This window comes from Leptinotarsa decemlineata, unplaced genomic scaffold (genome assembly GCF_025532065.1).
Source record: "Leptinotarsa decemlineata unplaced genomic scaffold, Ldec_3_MD MMD2_tig00026328_RagTag_RagTag, whole genome shotgun sequence".
Taxonomy (NCBI): Eukaryota; Metazoa; Arthropoda; class Insecta; order Coleoptera; family Chrysomelidae; genus Leptinotarsa; species Leptinotarsa decemlineata.
Window position 1 is genome coordinate 1,674,596 of NW_027412688.1, and position 22,454 is coordinate 1,697,049.

A 22,454-nucleotide genomic window follows, 5' to 3' on the forward strand; every position below is an offset into this window, starting at 1 on the left:
TCATCTGTCTCTTCGAGCCGTCAAAACCCACAAGGATATCGTCCACATATCTGAACCAGAATAAAATGTGTTTTTGGGATAAGGCATTCTTCAGGAAACACGTGTTTTCGAAGTTGTCCATGAAAATGTCTGCTAATAAGGGGCTCAATGGTGAACCCATTGGGAGGCCTGAACTTTGCAGGTAGAAGTTATCATTGTACTTAATTCAAAAGGGGCAGCTCGCCCCTTTTATATAGTAATATATTAATATTCAAGGATGGTAGAATATGATGTGTTGTTTTTTCCGTTGTGTACTATTCGATAGTCGACATTTCGCCACGAGTTACTGCTTCGCTTCGAGAGGTGTAACTGATGTTAGGTTCTTCTTGTGGTGTTTTTATATGGCTTCGCTTGCGTAAGTTGTATGGATTGGTTACCTGTTTTTCCACCTGAGGGTTGTTGATGACTTTTGGCGGTTCTCCTACCTGTTTTTCTACCTGAGGGTTGTTAATGGCTTCTGGCGGTTCTCCTACCTGCGATGGTCCATTATCAATTTGTAGTTGTCTTTGGTGGTTGTTTTTAATTATTGTTTTCCAAATCCTTGGGATGTTTAGTGAGTCATCCCTTTTGTTGATGAGGCCTTGCTTTTCGATTTCGATAGCTTCCCTGATTTGTCGAATTCTTGGGTTTTGCACCTGTGCTATCTGTTTTGTGGACTCAAAATTAATCTTGTGACCTGTTTGTAGATGGTGTTGAAAGAGGGCAGAGGAGGTTTGTTTTGTTCTTATCGAGTTTTTGTGCTCCTGGGTTCTGGCAGATATACGTCTGTTGGTCTGACCGATATATTGTTGACCACAGTCCTCGCATGTGATGCTATATACTCCTTGGTTTTCTAGGGAAATTCTCTCTTTCGGTCTGGGCAGCCAACTGGATATCGTTTTGTGCGGTTTGTAGGTTGTCCGGATGTTTTCACGTCTTGGTATTCTCCCGATTTTGTCGGTCACACCTTTGACATAAGGTAGTGTCACAGATTGTCTGTCGTGTGGAGAGTCTTTTGTCGATCTAGTGGATGTTTTTTTGGTTCTTCTTTGTCTGTCGACGGCCTTTTGAATGATCTTTGGTCCGTAGCCATTTTGTCGCAGAGCCTTTGTTGTCTCCCTCAATTCTGTTGCCCTGTTTGTTGGTTCTGTTAGGCGGAAACTGCGGGATATTAACGTGTTGGCTACGGATTGTAGCTGGGTAGGGTGTTGGTGTGATGCTGCTTGTAGGTAGCGATTGGTGTATGTGGGTTTTCGGTAAACTGTATAACCCAAGTTGCCAGTTATACAGTTTACCGAAATGAATATATGTATACATGTATACAATGAATACAAGAGGTCCAAGTACCGAACCCTGTTGTACTTCATGTTGTGTCGGTTCAATGTCGGATTTGTCATTATTAAATAAACACATTGATACCTGTTTTCCAGAGAGGAGCTGGAGAGACTCAAAATGGTACCTCTCAATCCAAAATGACTCAATTTCTCGATGAGTATCGCATGTAATACACATTCAAAAGCTTTGGGCAAGTCGCATAAAGTCAAGACCCTCCAGTATGTCATTCACAATCTTGTAAGCAGTCTGAGTTGTGGATTTGTTGAGAGTGGCTTAATTTCTCTAAACCGGAATGAATTTCCTTATGTGTTTTCAATTGAGGACAGGTAGCCAGATTTCACTAATGCTCATTGTCTCTTTCTTTTTATTGAAATTGCCCCTGTATTTCAGAATGTCTATTGCCTCTCTATATGGAAATTCAGAAACAGATAATTTCAATAGAAAGGAAGAGGCAATGAACATTAGTAAAATGTGGCTACCTATTCTAATTTGTAAATAACAAGGTCATTCAATTCGATTGAGGAAAACTAAGCCACGCCTACAATGATGATATGAAACCGAATACAAATTCCAATATTTTAGTTTGGCGTTGAGAAGAACTCAAGTACTTTGACCGTTACCTTATCGTCTTTGATAATGGCTACCGCAGTTGTTAACGAAACATCAGGCAAAAACCTGCAGATCCCGGCCAAAAACCCCGAAAAATAGCCTTTACACCCTTGTGAATGCTTGAACTTCAGGCTTTTCATGAAAACATCAAAATCGAATAGTTTTTTAATACACTATAATCATACCCCTTGCACATTAGATGCATCTCCTGATAACTTTGAGCACAGTGAACCGACGCTATTCTCTGTTCTGTCGTACCAAGAAATTTCCTGTTTCAGCATGGTACGAAATGCCATTTTTCTAATTCGCAGTGTGAGGTTTTCACTGGCCGAAGACAAGAAAAAATGCTGAAAATATTCATTAAGTGGTTGGGAAAAAAAGCTGTTGATATATCACCTGAAGGAAATGTGATAATCCACATATTACACCAATGATGCAGGAATATAAACAAATACGATTTCTCTGTGTGATGACATTTTCATCGTCAACATTGGACAGTACCTGAAATGGTGAATATTCACATACTATCTGTCTATCTACCGACAATATTTTTATTTGTTATTTGAGGCTTACACTAATTTCACATTTCGATTACTTAAATAATTGATGTTTAACAAAAAATAATATTCCCCTTTATTTATCATTGAACTGTACAGAAACAACTGTTCAGTTCAACAGGAACAGGATAACATCCTCTCCAGTAGATTGGATAGGATTCGTTGAACAATAATAAGCATATTTTATTAAAAAACTATAGCTACGTATTAATATTTGTCCGCCATGACAATACAGAGCATGTCATTGTATTTATGGATATATTACCTAGGTATCCTCAATACAGCAAGTACCTACATAAAAACCTGGTTTTCGACTATGCGCGATCGTTGTGAAAAGGTGTTAAAGAAGGTTGCGCAATGACGTGCTTGTACTTCTGCGTAGCAAATATCATTAGTGAATTGGTAGATCCTGTGAATTTACAGTACCATAAGACGTACCTTAATCATAGATCCAAATAAAATACCATAAAGTGGCAAAGTGATACCATTTACCACGGATCCAAAACATCCGCAAACTATTTGTTTCCACTCTGGTCGAGACATTTCGAGAATCTTCGACATTGACCCCATAACTTTTTCTTTTGACTCCTGTATACATGAAACATTCATTATGAGTTTTTGTTGACGAATTCACTGAAAGTATAACTCACACATGTTTGTTCTTCATTTGTATCAATTTGTTGCAATTTTTCCTGAATAGTCATTCCTCCAACACTTGTGGACATTTCTAAAAAATGGAACACTATTGTTTGAACTATTTTTTTTTGTTCACAAAAGAAGAATAATTACAGAGTATAATTTAACAAATGCAGCATTATTGTGAATAAACAAGAATATACCACGGAAGCAGTAGGTACTGCTTATGTGTGGGCATATACATCATGAGTATATACAAACAAATTATTCGATTTTAGTATAGTACTCTATACTAAAATTACTAACAATAAAATCAAGTATACAATTATTGTGAGAGTAAACTGAGTATAATTATTAATGCAGTCTACCATAAAATAAATTTACACAAATACACACACTCTCATATAAAATGTACGCTTATTCGCATTACATTAATGGCAGGTTATATAATTACGAATTATAGATACTGCATATATATATATATATATATATATATATATATATATATATATATATATATAACAGAATAATTAGTGACTGGATTAACTATAAATCGATTTAATTCGTGAGGTTGCAGTCAATAGCTGGGCTGTTACAAAGAAAACTCTTTGTTATATGTCAAGCTTTCGGTATATTTCACACCTTCGTCAGGACAATAACGTGAGAATAAAATATAAAATGGTTCAAAAACAGGTAGAAAAACATTAATAAATGACAGTTAATAAAAATTATGGCTGACAATGTCAATTGTCAATTGACAATCTAGTCAACTTGACATTGTCAGCCATAATTTTTATTAACTGTCATTTATTAATGTTTTTCTACCTGTTTTTGAACCATTTTATATTTTATTCTCACGTTATTGTCCTGACGAAGGTGTGAAATATACCGAAAGCTTGACATATAACAAAGAGTTTTCTTTGTAACAGCCCAGCTATTGACTGCAACCTCACGAATTAAATCGATTTATATATATATATATATATATATATATATATATATATATATATATATATATTATAATTGGTTTTGAACTTTCTAGGAGTTAATAATGTAAAAGACTTTCAAATGTGTTTTTATATATACAGTCCATATTTTTTACTGATACCACTATTGCTACCTCGGAAACGGTAGATCTTACAAGGACGGTTAAATAAAACGAAAGTTGCCTATTCAGGGATGCAACATACTGGTGTTTTCAGATCTATAAAATCATCAATGGTTTCTGAGATATTTGCAAAAAACTGAAAATGACAGATTTTATTTTTTTGCTCTTCCGCCTCCATTTTCAATAATATCATAAAATGACAAACAAACTTTTTGCTTTATTTCATGTGCTTCATAATCTGAGTGAACTAATTTTTCAATGCAACGTTTCGGTAATTGAATTCCATCATCAACATTTTTTTTAAAATATGAACCTGTATATTGTTTTATACATTTTCGTAGTCATTATAATTGCAAATTGATATATCTCAACATCTATATTTCCCGACGTTTCTTCCCGAAACCACATCATCAATATTCTATCATTCAACTTTTTTCATTCAATGAGAAATCAAATATCAAAGTATTACTGAAACACATAGTTAACAGTATCCTTAATACATCACATTAACAAAAAGAGAGTTGCGAAATTAAAAGTAACGAAATAATAAGTGATAGGAAATGAACACCATAACGGAATATCTCACGTCACATTTTTTATGTTACCGTCTCACGTGATATCGCATCAAATGTTCAAATTATCTTTCAATTCTTCAATATTTTCAAAATTTGTTTTTTATGAAGCCCCACAACGAAAAATCCAGAAGAGAAAGGTCCGGTGAACGTGGTGGCCATTCAATAGAATCATTATTTTCTATTCAACTTCCTGGCACAGTTGTATTGAGGAAATCTCTGCAGATTCTACCGCAATGTGGTGGAGCTTCGTCGTGTTGGAAATACTCATATTAGAGTCCCTGATAAGAAATCCAAGTATTATTTCCCGGTCAGAGATGTTTCAAAAAAGTGGGGGCCAATGATTTTATTATCAAAAACAACAAGCCATAAGTTTTTTTGTCGCCAATGATAATGTATATTACTGTTGAACCATACGTTATTGGTAAATGTACACCACATTTTTTTTTACAAATTTCATTGTCTTGGCGAAATTATCTAATGAGCCATCTACAAAAAACTTTTCTCCTGTTGAAGTCCGTTAAACGCAAATGATGAACTTTCCTGACTCGATAAGGCTTGAATTTATTTTTCTTCAAAATTTTTCGTACAAACGTAGTGGATATGGCCGAATTATGAGCAATCTCCCTCAGAGATACTTCCTTGTTCTCAATTTTTTATTTTCTATCAATCCTGAATCAAAATGATGTCACTTTATCATTTTTTTGAATCTTCTTTGAACTCACCTAAAACGCCGATCTCATTATTGCCACCATATTCAGTAACCGGTACATTTTCTTTCGGAGGGTTTTTCAAAAGATCCATAAGTATTTTCGATTCGTTGAAAATATCTATGATTAGGTTGTCGTCGTTCAGGATACAATTCCTGATACATTGCCAGAGATTTGGTAGCATTCCTCAAACATCTCTTATAAACAAAAAGCATATCCACTTTTTCGTCATTGGAAATATTCATGTTTCTCACTTAAAGTAGCTCAACGAATTGAATAACTTTTATTTTGAGTGTGACTATTAACTTGACATTCACATTCATGTATTTCATGGCTTACTTCAGAAAAAGAAATGATCGCTTATCATGTTTCTCGTGAAAATCATCTATGACTTTTTTAATATAGTATTTCTATTAGTTAATTCTTATTGATATCCTCATTTTCTGAACAGGAATTTTTGGGTAGCTACAAGTTTTCAAAAGACTTTTGGTAATTATGAATGGCTTGGTATTGATACAAAGATTATTATTGGTCTCTCTTTTTCAAGACGACCCTGACAGAAATTTAGTTGGATTTCAGTGAATACAAATATTTATAATCTCAATGAACGACCATATCGACAGGAGAACTCAGGATTTCAGTAACAATCGGAAATTCGAGCTATTAATAAAAAATAGTGAGGATGTGGTTTCGGGAGGAAACATCGGAAAATATAGATGTTGTGATATATCAACGAATTTGTAATTATGATGACTAGGAAAATGTATAACACAATATACAAGTCCGTAAAAAAAATTGATGATGGAATTCAATGAACGAAACGTTGCATTGAAAAATGAGTTCACCCAGATTATAAAGCACATGAAATAAAGCAAAAAGTTTGTTTATCAGTTTTTTATATTATTGAAAATGGATCTGAAAATACCATTGTGTTGTATCCCTAAAAAGGTAAATTTTTTCTTCATTCAACCGTCCTTGTAGGACCTACCGTTTCCGAAATAGCAATAGTGGTATCAGCTAAAAAAAAGACCTGTATAAAAGTGTGAACATGTGAAATGTTGAATAATAAATATCGAGACAAAAAAATATGAACTTTAAGGTCTTCAAAATACTCGAATATACTGATATACAGTTACTAAGTGCACTTAGAATAACATTATGTATTCTAAAATTACTTTCAATTTTCAATTATTGACCGAATATAATGACGAGGCGATTGTTTTATAAATAGTTTTGGATCTTTTCTGCATCTGAATGCTGAAGTTTCGTTTTGCAGTGTTTCGGAAAGGAGATTAAATACTTTTGGTGATAAATATTGATCCTATTTTTGATATATTCTTGGCCTATTGATTTCAAAGCGAAAGGCACTAAATAATCATTTTTTGTCTCGTAGTATACGTATGAGAAGGTTTAATGAGTTCTGTCTTATTGAAGAACTGAGTTGTAGCGATGTGGTAAAAGAATATTTGTCTGATATCAAAAATCTCAAACTCTCCATAGAGAGATTCTGTGGCCGTGTTAGGAATCACACGTTAAAAGGTAAAACCTCGTTAGTCCTTAGCTCGCACAAGTTTCTCAACTTCTGAGAGGTGTCGTTCGAATGGGGGCGACAGCTGATTAATGGAAAAACAGATTTTAAACAGAGAATCACTTGCGTATCTGTTGTTTTTGAAAAGTTGCATTTATAGAAATCGCTTTGGCGTTACTTCAAGTAGCTTTAAATAGGTTTTAGAAACCCCTCCCCATCGGACTATTCCATATTTAAGGTGTGATTCTATCAAACTTTGGTAAAGAAATTTGAGCTGTCTGATTGGTTGGAGACAATATGGATCTATGTGGAACACCAGCGTTTATAGTGAAAATATTGGAGAGATATTTATCAACGGCCATATTTGAAGGACGAATAAATTAGCATTACTATCATTACTAAAATTTTCGGAATAATTCAAAAAAGTCATTAATTCTTTGAAAATTATTTTTGTTACAATTTATCTAAATGTGTATTAGATAACACATTGTTGCCTAGTTAATGAGAGACGAAAATGAATTTTTGTGTCTTCATTGGTGGAAACTAACCTTTTTGTTCTTCGTTTTTCCCTTGAGCTAGCACCATTTTGTGATAATCTCCTTTAGCTGCCATCAGTTCACAATGTGTTCCCTTCTCGACAACTTTTCCGTTGGAAATAAAAATTATAACATTAGCACGTCTTATTGTGGATAGACGATGGGCTACTATAATTGTTGTACATTCACCGCTGACCTGTTGGTATAAAACACTTGGTTCATTTTTTCATAGTGACGCTTTCAAAGATTATCAATGAGGCATTTACTCATAATGGAAAGCCTGAGATTCAATTTACTGGCACCAACAGTTCTACCGAATCATTATAATTCAAACTGACCAGCATGTTCATGAATGAATTATCAAAAACAAAGATGATATTGATACGCTGGTGTTCTACTTCATGTGATTTAGTTGTGCAACTTAACCTTCTCAAGAGCAGCTTGAACTTCAGCTTCGCTGGTAGTATCCAAAGCAGATGTAGCCTCATCCAGTATCAATATCTCAGGCTGTCTCACTAAGGCTCTTGCGATCGCGATTCTTTGCTTCTGTCCTCCAGAAAGTTGAGTCCCTCGTTCTCCAACGATAGTTTCGTATCCACGTGGAAGATTTACTATAAACTCATGAACGTTGGCTTTCTTTGCAGCTGCTTCGATCTCGCTCTGGGTAGCTGATAGTTTTCCGAACCTTATATTTTCGAAAATGGTTGTGGCAAAGAGGGAGGGTTCCTGACTTACAACACCAATTTTTCGTCTTAAGCAAGATATATCAATATCCTTGATATCATTCTTGTCGATGTAAATCTAGAAAAAAAACTTTGTAATAGTTGAATTATATTCACCATTGATCACAATAGATGAATGTATTCAGGCTCATTCAAAACAATGGTGAACTTTGGAATTTTTATTGATAGTTACGAGCATTGATAGTAGCTTCATCAGGAACACATTGTGAAGGGTCATTTGACTCTTAATCTAGGTATCCTACCTTTCCTTCATCAGGATCATAGAAGCGTTGTAGAAGTTGCACGCAGGTTGTTTTTCCACAACCAGAAGTTCCTACTAGAGCAACCGTGTCTCCATATTTGATATCCAGGTTGAAATCTTGCAATACCTTGAATATAATAATGTTTTTCATTCGTAAATAGAAAATAGTCTGCCTGAGACATGTACCAGATCAGGTACATGTCTCAGGCATCAATTCAAGAATGAAGCTGAATGGAAAGAAAAAGTCATCCAATATGAAGTAATATTCATCAACCATTGCCAACTGTTCTTGTGATTCATTCCCTGTTATATTCGAAAACAAAATATTCTGGATATAGGATTTATTAATAATATTCTTCATTATTCCGTGTTCCATAACAGTATACTCACCTCTACTTCTGGTCTGGCCGGATATTTGAAACTAACTCCTTCGAATCTGACACTTGATGTAAATTTTGCTAGTTTGATGGCAGTAGCTTCGATTTTATTGATTTTCGGTTCATCTTCGTCTAGTATGAAGAAAATTTTATTGGCTGCACCTTTTGCTGCAGCAAATAACTCAATGAATAGTGCAGAGGTTTGATAGTTCCAAGAAGCGATCATTGTTGTTATGGAAATCTGTTGAATAAATGAAATTATCTCTAAAAAATGTATATATATATATATATAAATATATATATACATATATATATATATATATATATATATATATATATATATATATATATATATATATATATATATATATATTATAAGATGAAAAATGATAATGTTGAATGATTTTGAATTTGATATTGGGTTGTTAAAAAATTTCTAAATTTTTTTAATTTTTATTAATATTATTATTACTTGTGATGAAAATTTTACTCGGCTCGACTCTTATGTTGAGTTTCAATCCTATACCTCAGTGTATAGAGAAATTTCTCAACCTGTCAGGTGGATTCAGGCACAAACACAACAATTACTTACCGAAACTTGACTTTTCTTGTAGATTTTCCTGTGAATGAATTTGGAAAAAGACACAATTGATATTAAAAAATGTAGAACATTTTTAATTATCAAAGTAAAAATAAATTGAATTAAAAAATTATATATATATATATATATATATATATATATATATATATATATATATATATATATATATATATACAAGTGTGATAATTGTCAGTTTATGAATTGCAGGTCCCTGTAATTCGGCAGAGTCCAATTTCTGGTTCTGATTTCAAGTACTTTTTATTGTCTTATTCAGTTCGTAGGTCTTTTCATTAATATATGCATATATTTTTTATGAATGGTTTAAGTAAATACCTTACTTTCCTCCAACGCTGGTGTGTGTGTGGTGTGATATTTCTGTGAAGCTGGAACTCATGGATTTGTTACTGGACTTGGCTGGACAGGTAGGTTTTTTTACTGAATTTATTATTACTAATCAGTATTCACTACTATTCTGTTTAATTCTTAATTCATATAATATATAATTCAAATTTTACGGAGAGAAAAATTTAGCGTGGCGTTTCTTTCGTTGCCTCAAGAAGAATCCCCTTGTTGATAAAACATTTGAAAATCTATCTCGTTCCCCTAGTTACCATCTATCAATTTTCACATATACGAATTTTCAAATTCTTTTTCAGGAAAATATTCTATTCTACTAATTTAACATTGGCTCTTGAATTTAGATACATTTCCTTCTTATAGTTTCGTACAACAATAGTTAACATCTCTTTTATGTAAATATAAATATTTTTCAAAAGCATCACTCCATGTCAGTTTCTGAGGAAGTGATTTTCAATAATAAATTTTGAATTTTACATCATTCTTAAATAATAACAATTAGTTTATCATGCATTTTCCGTTTTTTCATCACAGATGTTAATTTAATTTTATCTGACATTTCTTTCTAACCTATATCGGTTATCAGTTTTTCGTTTCAATGTAAGAATGTTAATATTTGAATTTACCACTCTTATTTGCCTATTTCCGATCAAAGCTGTGGGTTTCAATATATGTTTTATCATGCCTTTTCCGTTTTTTCATCACAGATGTTAATTTAATTTTATCTGACATTTCTTTCTAACCTATATCGGTTATCAGTTTTTCGTTTCAATGTAAGAATGTTAATATTTGAATTTACCACTCTTATTTGCCTATTTCCGATCAAAGCTGTGGGTTTCAATATATGTACAGGGTGTCTTTGCTGTATATATATATTTATATATATATATATATATATATATATATATATATATATATATATATATATATATATATATTTATATATATATATATATATATATATATATATATATATATATATATATTTATATATATATATATATATATATATATATATATATATATATATATATATATATATATATATATATATATTTGAAGCTTCATAACTTCAATTCATTATATGCGAGCGCTTTCGATAGCTGGTTGTGCTATCATATTCAAGGCTCTACTTAAACCTCAAAGTGAACGTTCCATCCTCAGAAAACATGAAACTCTTGAAACAAGTCAATAAAGGAAACCGTATGGACATCTGGAAAAACTTAAACATCTATAAATTCAACAAATATAATTCACTCATCAAGGAACAAATACAAATCGAAACACAACAAAACCTAACATTCAATGTACTACACAAAACAATACATATTTCTAGAAACAGTGAGCCTTGAGAAAATTCAACATAAAGGATATCACCTGAACAAAAATTAGAACCACTAGCCACATCAAAAGCGAGGGGTGATTAAAACGTTGGTTGAGAGAGCACCACGTATCGGTGAGCCTGAGGGTGTGCCTGTAGAACTATATCACCCAAAAAATACATTCAAACATAATGGGTATAGTTAAAGAGAATTTGAGCAGGAGAACATCAAAGCAACCCCAGTCAAAAATGTCACAGACCGGATTGGTCTGTGAAACACAACGTGAAACCAATATGGATCTTCCTCCAACTTTGCCAGCGCCCATTCACCGTACGTTAGACGTTGTGGGAGGTCGTGTGGCTTCAATTCTTGCACCAGTTGTATTTTATAAGGTTTTACACTCAAATCCTTCTGCAAAATTTTCCACGTAGTGGAGTAACAGAGGTCCAACTGCTGCGAACGGCGGCGAATCGACATTTCACGGTCATCACGAACACTGGCGGATACAGCCGCAATATTTGCTTCGGTCCTCACTCTACGTATGCGTGTTGATGGTTCAATGTCCAATAATGTAAACTGGGTTCGAAATTTAGTCATAAGCCTCCGAATAGCTCCCTCAGTAGGTCGACGAAACTGCCCATGAATTGGAAGAAGTGCATGATGCATTTTTTTCACCGAGCATGAATTTTGATGAAATTCAATAATTTGCAAGCGTTGTTTATTCGTAGGTCGATTCATGGTTAAATTATAGACCAAACTGAACAACACTGCTGCCAAAAAGATACCAGCAAAAATTACTCATTACATATTTTGTATGTTTCTGAATGAGGCAAGGTGTTACTATATAGATCGCATTTACTCACTCAAGATTGTCTATCCTTGCACTTAGATACTGAGAAAAATAACTGTGGATCGAAAAGTCAGTAATCCACGTGAGTGGTTTGAATATTGTGTTCTTTCTGTGATGATAAAAAGCGACTAGGTATATAAGACTATCAGAGAAGAGTCGCCATAGTTTGTTATCGAAAGGATATGAACCTGTAACCGTTGATTGAACGTTGTATTTTCAGATTCCTTCACAACACATGCATGAGTGATTTTCCAGCTTTTAGAGAAAATCAACTAACCAGAATTAACTTGAATAAATCTGTTTTTTTTTTCATTTCACTTCACATCGTCATCCTTCAATAGATGCTATACGTGGAGTGGATCATCATAGTAGATTTCTTTCTAGTCGCTCTCATCTTCAATTCCTCAATCTGCCACTGAAATTAACACCTGGGCCACCATTTTTTTTAACAATTATTTTTTTCTATTTCAACGTATTCAAAGACCACACTTCAATGTGAGATTTCCACTTGAGAGTTTACAATACTGCTACACATAATGTGTTTTTTGCTTACGTTATAATGGATTTTCATCAAGTATCGGACAATTCCATGATATTTTTCCATCATAGATTTTCACTCTTGAAAATATCAGCACTCACCGTAACAATATTTCCAGGGGTGTTCACACGATCCTCTTCTGGTAGATATCTCTCATCCAGAATTAAACCGATGCCATACCACCAACATAACGAATAGCTACAATAGAAGAAGAGCCACATGAGGCCGTTGCTGAAAGCATTGAAAATGTTTTTTTTCGTGTTACTCTTTTTAGCATCCATCAAATGTTTATTGTATCGATCAATTTCTTTCTTCTGACCATCGAAAGCAAATACAGTTCTTATGGAACTGAAAGCTTCTTCAGCTACAGCTCCTGCTTCAGCATACGATTGCATTTCCTGTTGTGATAATTTTGAGGAGATCTGGAAATTGAAACCCAGTGAAAAACTCAACTAGTAATTTTTAAAATTCTATTATTTATACACAAATGCAGCAATTCAATGAATTTCTTGAACATCAAGAAAAGCCAAATAGAGTACTTTAGATATAACATTTATTCAATACAGATTACATTGTAGTATATGAATTAACAATGAACCTCATCAGTGAGAAGTTTCCAGTTTGTATATTCAATTTTTCACTTGCTAAGAAAGTCTTTGATTCTCTCTTGTACCCAAAGGAAAACATAATCTATACAGGGTGTAACTGTAAGATAGGATCTTTCATATAAATAAATTTCATTGGAGCATCCCTTGTTAAGATACAACCCCTTAAAGGGGGTACATAAAATTTGTATAACAATTTTTTTCACAAGCACTGAAAAAGTTACAATATTGAAATGAACCTGACGTTTTGAACTACCAAAAAAATAGAAATTGATTTGGTTTACTCCATGGTTGTAAGGGGTAGAAGAAGCAACCCCTAAAATTTATTTCCAATGTAACTTTTTGTCTTATTATTTGTTTACTATTTGAAAATTTATTTCCGATAGCCTGTTTCATTCTAAATAAAAAATGTCTCTTGAGTTTTTTGCCCAAAATAAACCAGTTCGCAGCAAAAAATCATTTTAGGAACAACTACATCGTCATAAATGCGAAAAAAAGAAACTAATATATCTAGTAGGTCGCTTTCAGCGATAGTGACAATTAAATTGGTATGACGCTGTCAGTTTGTGAATTTTCGAAATTGAATTAATACTGTCGCAGGGGAATGGGTTAGAAGCTTCTAGAAGATACGCTGAAATGTATCCTCAACGGCAGAATATTTGCTCGACTTCATCAACGATTACGAGAATATGGTTCATTCGACAAAAGAACGCAGGATTGTGGTCGCCATCGAGAAGTACGAACACCACAGCTTGAGGAAGCAGTACTCAATTTGATTGAAAAAAAAACCTACTACCAGTACTAGAAAGATTGCTTTCCAGCTAAATACTGATCATATGACGGTATTTCTAATTTTAAAGGAACAACTATTATACCCTTACCATCTGCAACGAGTAAAGGCACTGTTACCGCGAGACTTTCCGAACCGTCTTGAATTTTGCAATTGGATGCTGGAAATGATTAAAAGAAATTGTAACTTTCTGAAGACGACAGAATTCACAGACGAATGTAGTTTTTTTTGGGACAAGATTATTAATTTCCATAATTACCACATATGGGCTGATGAAAACCCTCACGCTATTGTCGAAACTGATCATCAAGATGATGGTATTTGATTCGATTGGTAGAACCAAGCACGATTCTTTTCAAGGAAAAGGCTTCAGTTCTATATTTTCTCCTGTGAAGTCAGATGTGTCAAGGCGGTTGTGAAAGGGACATAGTTTCTGGATTTGATTTCTTCTTCCTGTTGAAGTTGATAATTGCTCTTCCTAACTTGAGTAGAATAATATTCTGGCTTGAGGATTTTGAATGATTTCGCAATAATGCAGCAAATGAGTGTAATAACGGCAATAAATAATATGAAAAACCGAGATTAACTAGCCCTGGAAATTCCAGTTTTTTGCTAAATCAAACCACGAGGCTTCCGGTTTTTGATAGATAAACCGTTGCCTACCTTCTTTAAAAGTAAGTCTTTAAGAAGCCCCAGAAATTGAATAATTCTCTGGATACCTTTTTGTGTTAGGTTTGCTTTAACCAAAATTTAATTTTAGGGTTGTAGGACATCAGGCGAATAAGTAGTTCATGTTGAAAATAGTGAATCTAATCACTTCGCTGTTGCATATGCTATCACGTCCAACTCGGCTAGAGACTAAAAGAACGAACCTTTCTTATCTTCAATTGTAGGGGGAACGTCCTTGGATGGTGTCCAGCTAAACAGTGTACTACATCCAATTCACTGTTTTGTGAAGAGGACCAATAAGGCCAGAACTTAATAATTTATTTCAACTGAACCTATTTCACGACGTGTTACATATAAATCTCTATAAAAATCATGATTATGATGCTATAATGTTGTGAGCTGATGCATAGTACTATGGGTAAGCATTTTTCAATCATGATGTGATATTATCTTGCAGTTCTCAGTCTTCTCCAAAAATATCTTCGATTTCTATATCACAGAAGCCTTTTGTTTCATATAACTTCAATAAACTGGTATTTATTTCAGTTGTTTGCTAATAACGCTATTATTTAACAACCAAACTCCACAAAAATACGTTCCTATCAATTATTCCCATTTAATTTCCCAGCTTTATGAATGATTGCTACTTTTGATTCAACAAAGTTCGATGGCGCCCACTCCAATGTTAATTACCAAATGATCCACTGATTAATTTAGAAAATGTTTCAATCAATGACTCTCTTCAATTGGATGCTACGAATATTGATGAACTGTTTGAAGTTTTTGGTGATATAAGGAATAAATCAACACCTGGTTATGATGAAATTTCAATCAAAATTATTGGAAATCTTCCGATAGAAGCGCTCAGAACTCTTGTATCACTAATCAATCATTCATTCAGAAATGGCAGGTTTCCATCCTTTCTGAAATTGTCGATAGTGATTCATTTATATAAAGGTAACTCTGTAGATGATCCTTCAAATTATCGACCAATATCTCTCATTCCTACTATGGCAAAAATAATTGAAAAACTAGTTGAGAAAAGGCTCAATGAATTTCTCCTTCGCCATAACATTATAAGGAAAAATCAATCAGGAATCCAGAGCAACAAGAGCATACATGACGCAATATTCTCTTTCCTGTTTGAGGTGTATTCCAATATGGAGATGCTGCTGCAGCAGTATTTTGTGGCCTTACAAAAGCGTTTGACTGCGTTGATCATAAAATACTGCTACGAAAGCTGAATATCTATGGATGTAGAGGGATAACTCTACGGTGGTTTGAGTTGTACCTCAATGGTCGCAGTCAGATTGTGAAAACGATTAAATGTTCAAACAGTATTGAAATAAATACTGGTGTACAACAGGGATCGGTTCTCGGTCCCATATTGTTCCTGTTGTATATTAACGATTTGATGAACATAAGTATATCTGGAACATTCACTCTTTTCGCTGACGACACCACTATATTGTGGCACAGTAAAGGTATAGATATAGATTTACTCAATGAGACAATAGCTCATGATATACAAATAATCAAGTCTTCCAATCTACTCTCCCTCAATATTTCGAAAACAAATATTATGACTTTCTAATGTTCACTTCAGAATTTATCTATTTGTAGCGAGCGCTATAATTAAGAACAGAGAGTGTACTAAATTTCTGGGGCTGTATATAGACGGTGGACTGAAATTTGACGCTCACATCAGAAAAATGAAAAGTAAAATTTCCACCGGCTGTTATGCAGTGGGAGTTATTGCTAGAGAACTGGGAGTTTATACTGCAAAAACAGCATATCACGTTTTGGTACAGTCTCACTCAAGGTACGGTATACCTTTTTGGGGTGTGTGTAGCCTTAATTTGCTGAGGTCTGTATTTGTATCACAGAAGAGAGCTATACGATACTTTTGCAGAGCTAAACCTCGTGACTCATGCAGGCAACTGTTTATAGATAAAAAAATGTTGACGGTTGTATCTCTTTTTATTCTGGAGACAGTGTGTTTGATTAAGAAACATCTTGTAAAACATGAGGTTACCACCCATCAATATACAACTCGTCAGAGCGTACAAAAAAATTTAAAATTACCTATTCCTTGCAACTCTCTGGTCAAGGACTCCTTTGAGTAGTAGACCCTATTACAGTTTGATTGAGTTCTATACCGATCATTTTTAACTTAGCATGTTTTATGTGTATGTATGTTTCAACCATTGTTTGTGGTTTTTCATTCAGTGTTTTTATACTTAGGTTTACATTATATTTTATCTATATTTTTATATTCATATGATATTTATGTATTCTTTTATATTTATTTACTAACTTTATCAACAAGATTTCTTCTTTGGACAATAAAGTTCATTATTATTATTATTATTATAATTTGAATTCGACGAAAATAATCTTTCAACGAACTCATAGTGCTCTCCGGCCAAAAGCTGCCGTTCGCAAATAAATGTACAGCAGATTATTGATTTCTCAATGGTTTGCTGTTACAGTAAGTTATATCCAATAGAGTCATTTCTTATCACAGAATATGTTGTTCAATTAATGACCTAACTTTTTGTTACACCTTCTATATGTTTGTATGTTTGTGTTTTGTATATTGACTTGTATATCATTTTATTCATGCTTATATTTTTGGTTAAGTTCACTTGTCGATTTCACATGAAAAGCTTCTTAAATTCAAAAAACTTTTATATTTTTTTTTTCTATCGAACACACTTCAGTTGATACTAAATGCCAAAGAATAAATCATATCTCTCAAGTGCATACGAACCCATGAAATGCAGCTCATCAATGAAGTTGTTAGCGGCAAAGAAACAAAACAAACCAGAGCAAGTTTCCATCCTTTGAAGAGACTTACAATGAGACAGACCACAAATACTGACTCATGATATAAAAATATTCCAAATTTTTCACTGATGGCGTCTTCCCACTTGGCAACGTTTCTGCAGATATCAAAAAGTGAATTAGTGAGATTGCTAGAAGATATATGTTGAATAAATCAAGTTTGAAAACAGAAATAGAGAATTTCCAACTTTTTTGGATCTATATTCGTGAACAATTCTGAATCCTCATTTCAGTTGTCGATAAATCACCAATAACTGATGAAGATCATCCCAAACAGCCCAAATTATGTCACTTCAGATTTGCTGAATGGAAAAAGATTCCCAAACTTCTTTCTTGTATGTCGACTGTTTCAATTCTGATGATCCTCTGTGAGTAATTCTGAAGTAATTGAGACTATACTTCTCAAGAATGCATGCATATATTTGATTTTCATTGATGCGTTTTTCAGGACAAACCATGGTTCAAAAAAGTTACGAGGAAGCATCTGCTTCTCTTCACTGGTTTTAAAAGTTTTCCCGTTTCAGTGTCATGTGACAAGAATTCTTGTTGCATTACGCCACGGAAATCGAAGAAAACAGTGAGCAAAACCTTGACATTTGATCGAACTAGGTCTGCTTTTTTTGATCTTGGGTCTCCTGGCCTTTTCCATTGGGACGATTGGACATTGGTTCCGATGTCATAACCATATATCCATGATTCGTCACCAGTCATGACCCTTTCAAGCAAATGTGGATAGTTGTTGACTTCATTCAATAACTCCTGAGGGATGCTTATGCGATGGTTTTTTGGTCAAGATTCACTTGCATGGATGGGCCAACCGATATTCCAACATCTTCAGCAACTACTCTAATAGTAATTCGACACGATTTTTCATAAGCTTGTACCATTTGTACAGAGTACAATCACCATATGTCACTGTCAACATCTCAAGTATTTTTGAGCGCCCAATTCCATTTTTCAAAAAAAATTGATGGACATTTTTTTTGTTACCAGAAAATCGCCAAACACGTATATCAACGACTTACTGGTGAAAAACAATAATCCAATAATTGCTTTGCTGACGACAGCACACTTGTCTCGTCATTCCATTTGGAATTCAGGACATAGGCTGCAGATGCATATCTTCACCGGCAGCAGGAGGTTGCATATCTTAATGAGGATCTAGAAGCGATTTCGAATGGAAGTGAAAATAACAAGGTTCAATTCAATGCCACAAAAACCCAGGCATCAGTTTTCTTCAAACACATAAATGTTTCCAAACTGGACATAATAATGTCACGACAAACAATTCCGCTTTCTGCTTCGATAAGTTTGTTAGAGGGTTAAAATGGACATCAATATGTCTTGGCATAATTATGTCACTGGAATTGCAAAAGCTGCTTCTCAAAAGCTTGGAACACTGTTTCAAATCAGAAAACTGTAGACTCCTCAGCACCTTTGATGTTCTATGAAGCTCAGATCAGACCTCTTTGGAGTATTGTTCTCATGTATGGAGCTCGGCACCCAGGCATACCATGAAGCTGCTGAATTCCATCCAGAATGGACCCATCCGCCTGATTGAAGACACGAACATTACTTGCAACCCTGATAGTGTGCAACATCGAAGAAAGGTTGGAAAATTTTCTCTCTTCCATAGATAATTTCATGGGAAGTGTTCAAGTGACTGCTCATCATTTTGAGGTTCAACTCAGTGTTTGTGTTTTATTCTTGGAAATAAACATTTCCAACTTTTATGCCTCTCACCATCAAAAAAAATATACTGAACAGCTGAAACTATGAACGTTTGTTCAGGATGAGTGTATCATCATAAAAAAATGAAACAATCGCTAATTGAATATTTGTAGCCCAATAAATTTGAACATTCACCTCATAGTTTGAACAGTACACGTACAATACTTGCCAGTTGCAATATTTCCAAATTTTTCCAGCTAGTAACTGTAACCGCTTTGGAAACTTCACATTGTTCGCAATTCTAACACTCATACAATCGAATGGTTCAATTTTGATAACGCTTATCAGAAAGTTCCTATTGTGCCTCAATGACCTGTTGAGGAAGAGCAGGAATTATGCTGACAGCATGAAGCAGGTCTAGACATTTTGTCTCAGTAGTATTTGATGCTGAGGTAACTCAGGTCGCACCCGTGTGTTGGGCTAACTATCGAGTGCGTCCCCAGGTGGTGGATAGGAGAACGGCCAGGGGACTGGAGGCCCTGTCCGGGAAGCCATTGTAGTATTACGGATGAGGTCGCAAATACCCTTCAAAAGCTTTTGCAAAACATGCCACCGTGGACCAGCCTACCCAAGCTGAGGGGTAAGGAATCGTGCCGGAGCTGAATGGCCGCAGGGTGATATGCGGTCACGAACGATCCCCTTGAGGAACTGGGCGAAACCTCATTGCGATCAGTCAACCTCTAGTAATGCGAGACTCTGCCATAGGTGACCAACTCTTTACTTGCTGGGTGGCTGGGGATGAACAGAAATGTCCACCCCAATCTACCGCTTGGAATGAGGCTGAACATAGCAGGTCACCTCCACCAGCAAGGCACATCCTGCTGCGGGCGCCAAGAGCTCCACCTTGAATAAAGGCAGGGGACCGGCTGCCCCTGCAGGAAAGCTCCCTCACTTGTGCAACTCCACGGAGGAAACCCCAAGAAGGTTGAAGAAGCCGCGCAACGACATTAATATCGCTGCACCTTCCAAAACCTTGGAGTAGGCCACCGTGAGACACCTCAAGGTTGCCAATGAGAGTATGTGTTCGACGAGTCTTGGCCTTCACCTGCCAATATAAAGGAGATGTCTCCTACTGACCAGTTTACCTTCCTGTGAAGGACAGGATGGACGATGACCAGGTCGGGTCACATGTGGCCTAAGTGCTGTGAGTCTACACTCACAGATACCAGATACCAGAACCCAGGTCGCAGGTTTTTTATAAATAGAGAATATTTGAGGATGTCAAATTTCACAATTCTGCCAGATGGATGGATTACACTATTGGGTGTCATTCAAGTTCCAATATTTCAGTCTTCATCATGTTACTACGATAGCAAAGGCAACATTTTGGTGATGATGAATTTAACGCACCGCAGCTTATGATGGGAAAAACATTTGTCAGTTACTTACTCAGTGAATACAGTAGCAAAATCACCAGTTTGATGAGTATCATACCAACTAATGTCTTTATGTACAGTCTTTTCCAATAAAACCTGCCTCAGTTTGAATATCTGGAAAACAAATAAATCAATTTTTAAAAGTGCCTACATTGGATAAAAAAGTGGTTATCTGCTAAGGAGCTGGGAAAAGTTTCATTGAAATGAAACGTTGCTGAACACCAGAAGTTCGGAAGCTAACACACAGATGGCGCTGCTAGTATTGAAACCATATACACACGTGTTCAAATTTCACAGCTGTCTGATCATTGGTTTGTATGATTTTGAAAATTTTGAGTGAAACAAATTTTATTAGTTTAAAGAAACTCAATGAAGAGGAATTTCATGTATTGATGAAGAAATTCTTATTGACGAATAAACGTACTGTTGAAGCAAAGGCTTGACTTGATAAACATTATTCGGACTTTTCACCAAGAAAAAACCATCGTTGGAAACTGGTTTGCTGAGTTTAAACGAGGTAAGTCCGCACAATGGGCAATGCACGGAGTAGACGCCCCAAAGAAGCTATTACCGACGAAATCATCAAAAAAGTCCACAAAATAATCAAGGATGACCGCAAAGTGAAGTTGATTCTGATTCTGAGCAGTGCTCTTCCTCCCTAAAAACTGGAATTTATGTGATATGTGATAATGTATAGAACAAGGCCCTATCATTTTACACCTGATTCAAAACGATCGTAATTTGAGTGGTCTACACGTGGCAAACCGACTCCAAGGCGTGCAAAGACGCCTGCCGGCAAGGCTGTGGTATCGGTATTTCGAAACGCGCATGTTATAATATCCATCAAATATCTTGAAAAGGGAAAAACTATTGGCAGCAGCTATTACATAACCTTATTGTGGTGTTTGTGAAGAACAAAATCGCGGAAAAACGGCCCCATTTGAAAGAAAATTGAGTGCTGTATGGGTAATAACGCTTAATACAACTTCAGTTATTTAGGTAATATGATATTGTTGATTTTTTTATATCAAATCTGTCTGTGCCTTTTTTTTGAAATTCAAGGATACACAAAATAATAAACGAACCAAAGGTTTTCTGAGGTTTGCAGTCATAACTAATCTGTGTGTTCCCTCTGGGAACTATACCCAAATTAGCTACCATGCAATTTTCTGCGTATGCCTCTTGGGCGTCCATTAGAAATTATTATTTAATAGTTAGGGGAGAACGATAATTTTTTTGTTTTGTGATTTTGGTACGTGACATTGGGCTTCGAATTGCTTTCGCATCCACCATATTCTCCAGACCTGACTCCTAAAAACTTTTTTCTGTTCTAAAAAAAACTTAGAGCTGACGAAGAAGTAATAGTCGAAACTGAGGCTTATTTTAAGGCTAAAGACAAATTGTACTATAAAAATGATATCGAGTAATTGTATAACCGCTACAATTGCCTTCGGAGGCAACTCTATTGAATCATACAATCAAATTTCATCAAAATTATTTTTTTCGTGTGAGCCTGTGAACTTTTCAGTCCAAATGTTGAATTCCAAATTGAAACTTTGAACATAATGAAGTAGAAACTGAAAGCTTAAAATTTAACTTGCATGTCGATCAGCAGCTCAACTGAATAAAATGGATGTTAAAATAGATGTTAGTTTTAAAATTGAAACTTTGAACATATAAGCAGAAACTGAGAGCTGAAAACTTCAGTGACTCGTCGATCAGCAGCGTAACTTAATAAAATAAATGTTAAAATAGATGTTAGATTCCAAATTGAAACTTTGAACATATTAAAGTAGAA

The 22,454-nt window shown here is 34.8% G+C and overlaps 1 protein-coding gene across 2 annotated transcripts in view; it reads right to left on the reverse strand.

Moving 5' to 3' along the window:
* The window catches only part of LOC111510198 (ATP-dependent translocase ABCB1), a 43,637-nt gene that overhangs the window by 15,683 nt on the left and 5,500 nt on the right, over positions 1 to 22,454 (reverse strand). For both annotated transcript variants that reach the window (XM_074182079.1, XM_074182078.1), the window contains exons 4-14: positions 20,670 to 20,770; positions 17,476 to 17,647; positions 12,740 to 13,060; positions 8,984 to 9,211; positions 8,595 to 8,720; positions 8,036 to 8,410; positions 7,622 to 7,805; positions 3,170 to 3,246; positions 2,958 to 3,107; positions 2,359 to 2,463; positions 2,148 to 2,309 (exon numbers count right to left, since the gene is read on the reverse strand). In XM_074182079.1, the coding sequence (XP_074038180.1) occupies positions 2,148 to 2,309; positions 2,359 to 2,463; positions 2,958 to 3,107; positions 3,170 to 3,246; positions 7,622 to 7,805; positions 8,036 to 8,410; positions 8,595 to 8,720; positions 8,984 to 9,211; positions 12,740 to 13,060; positions 17,476 to 17,647; positions 20,670 to 20,770 (2,001 nt within the window). The remainder of the gene's footprint in view (positions 1 to 2,147; positions 2,310 to 2,358; positions 2,464 to 2,957; positions 3,108 to 3,169; positions 3,247 to 7,621; positions 7,806 to 8,035; positions 8,411 to 8,594; positions 8,721 to 8,983; positions 9,212 to 12,739; positions 13,061 to 17,475; positions 17,648 to 20,669; positions 20,771 to 22,454) is intronic.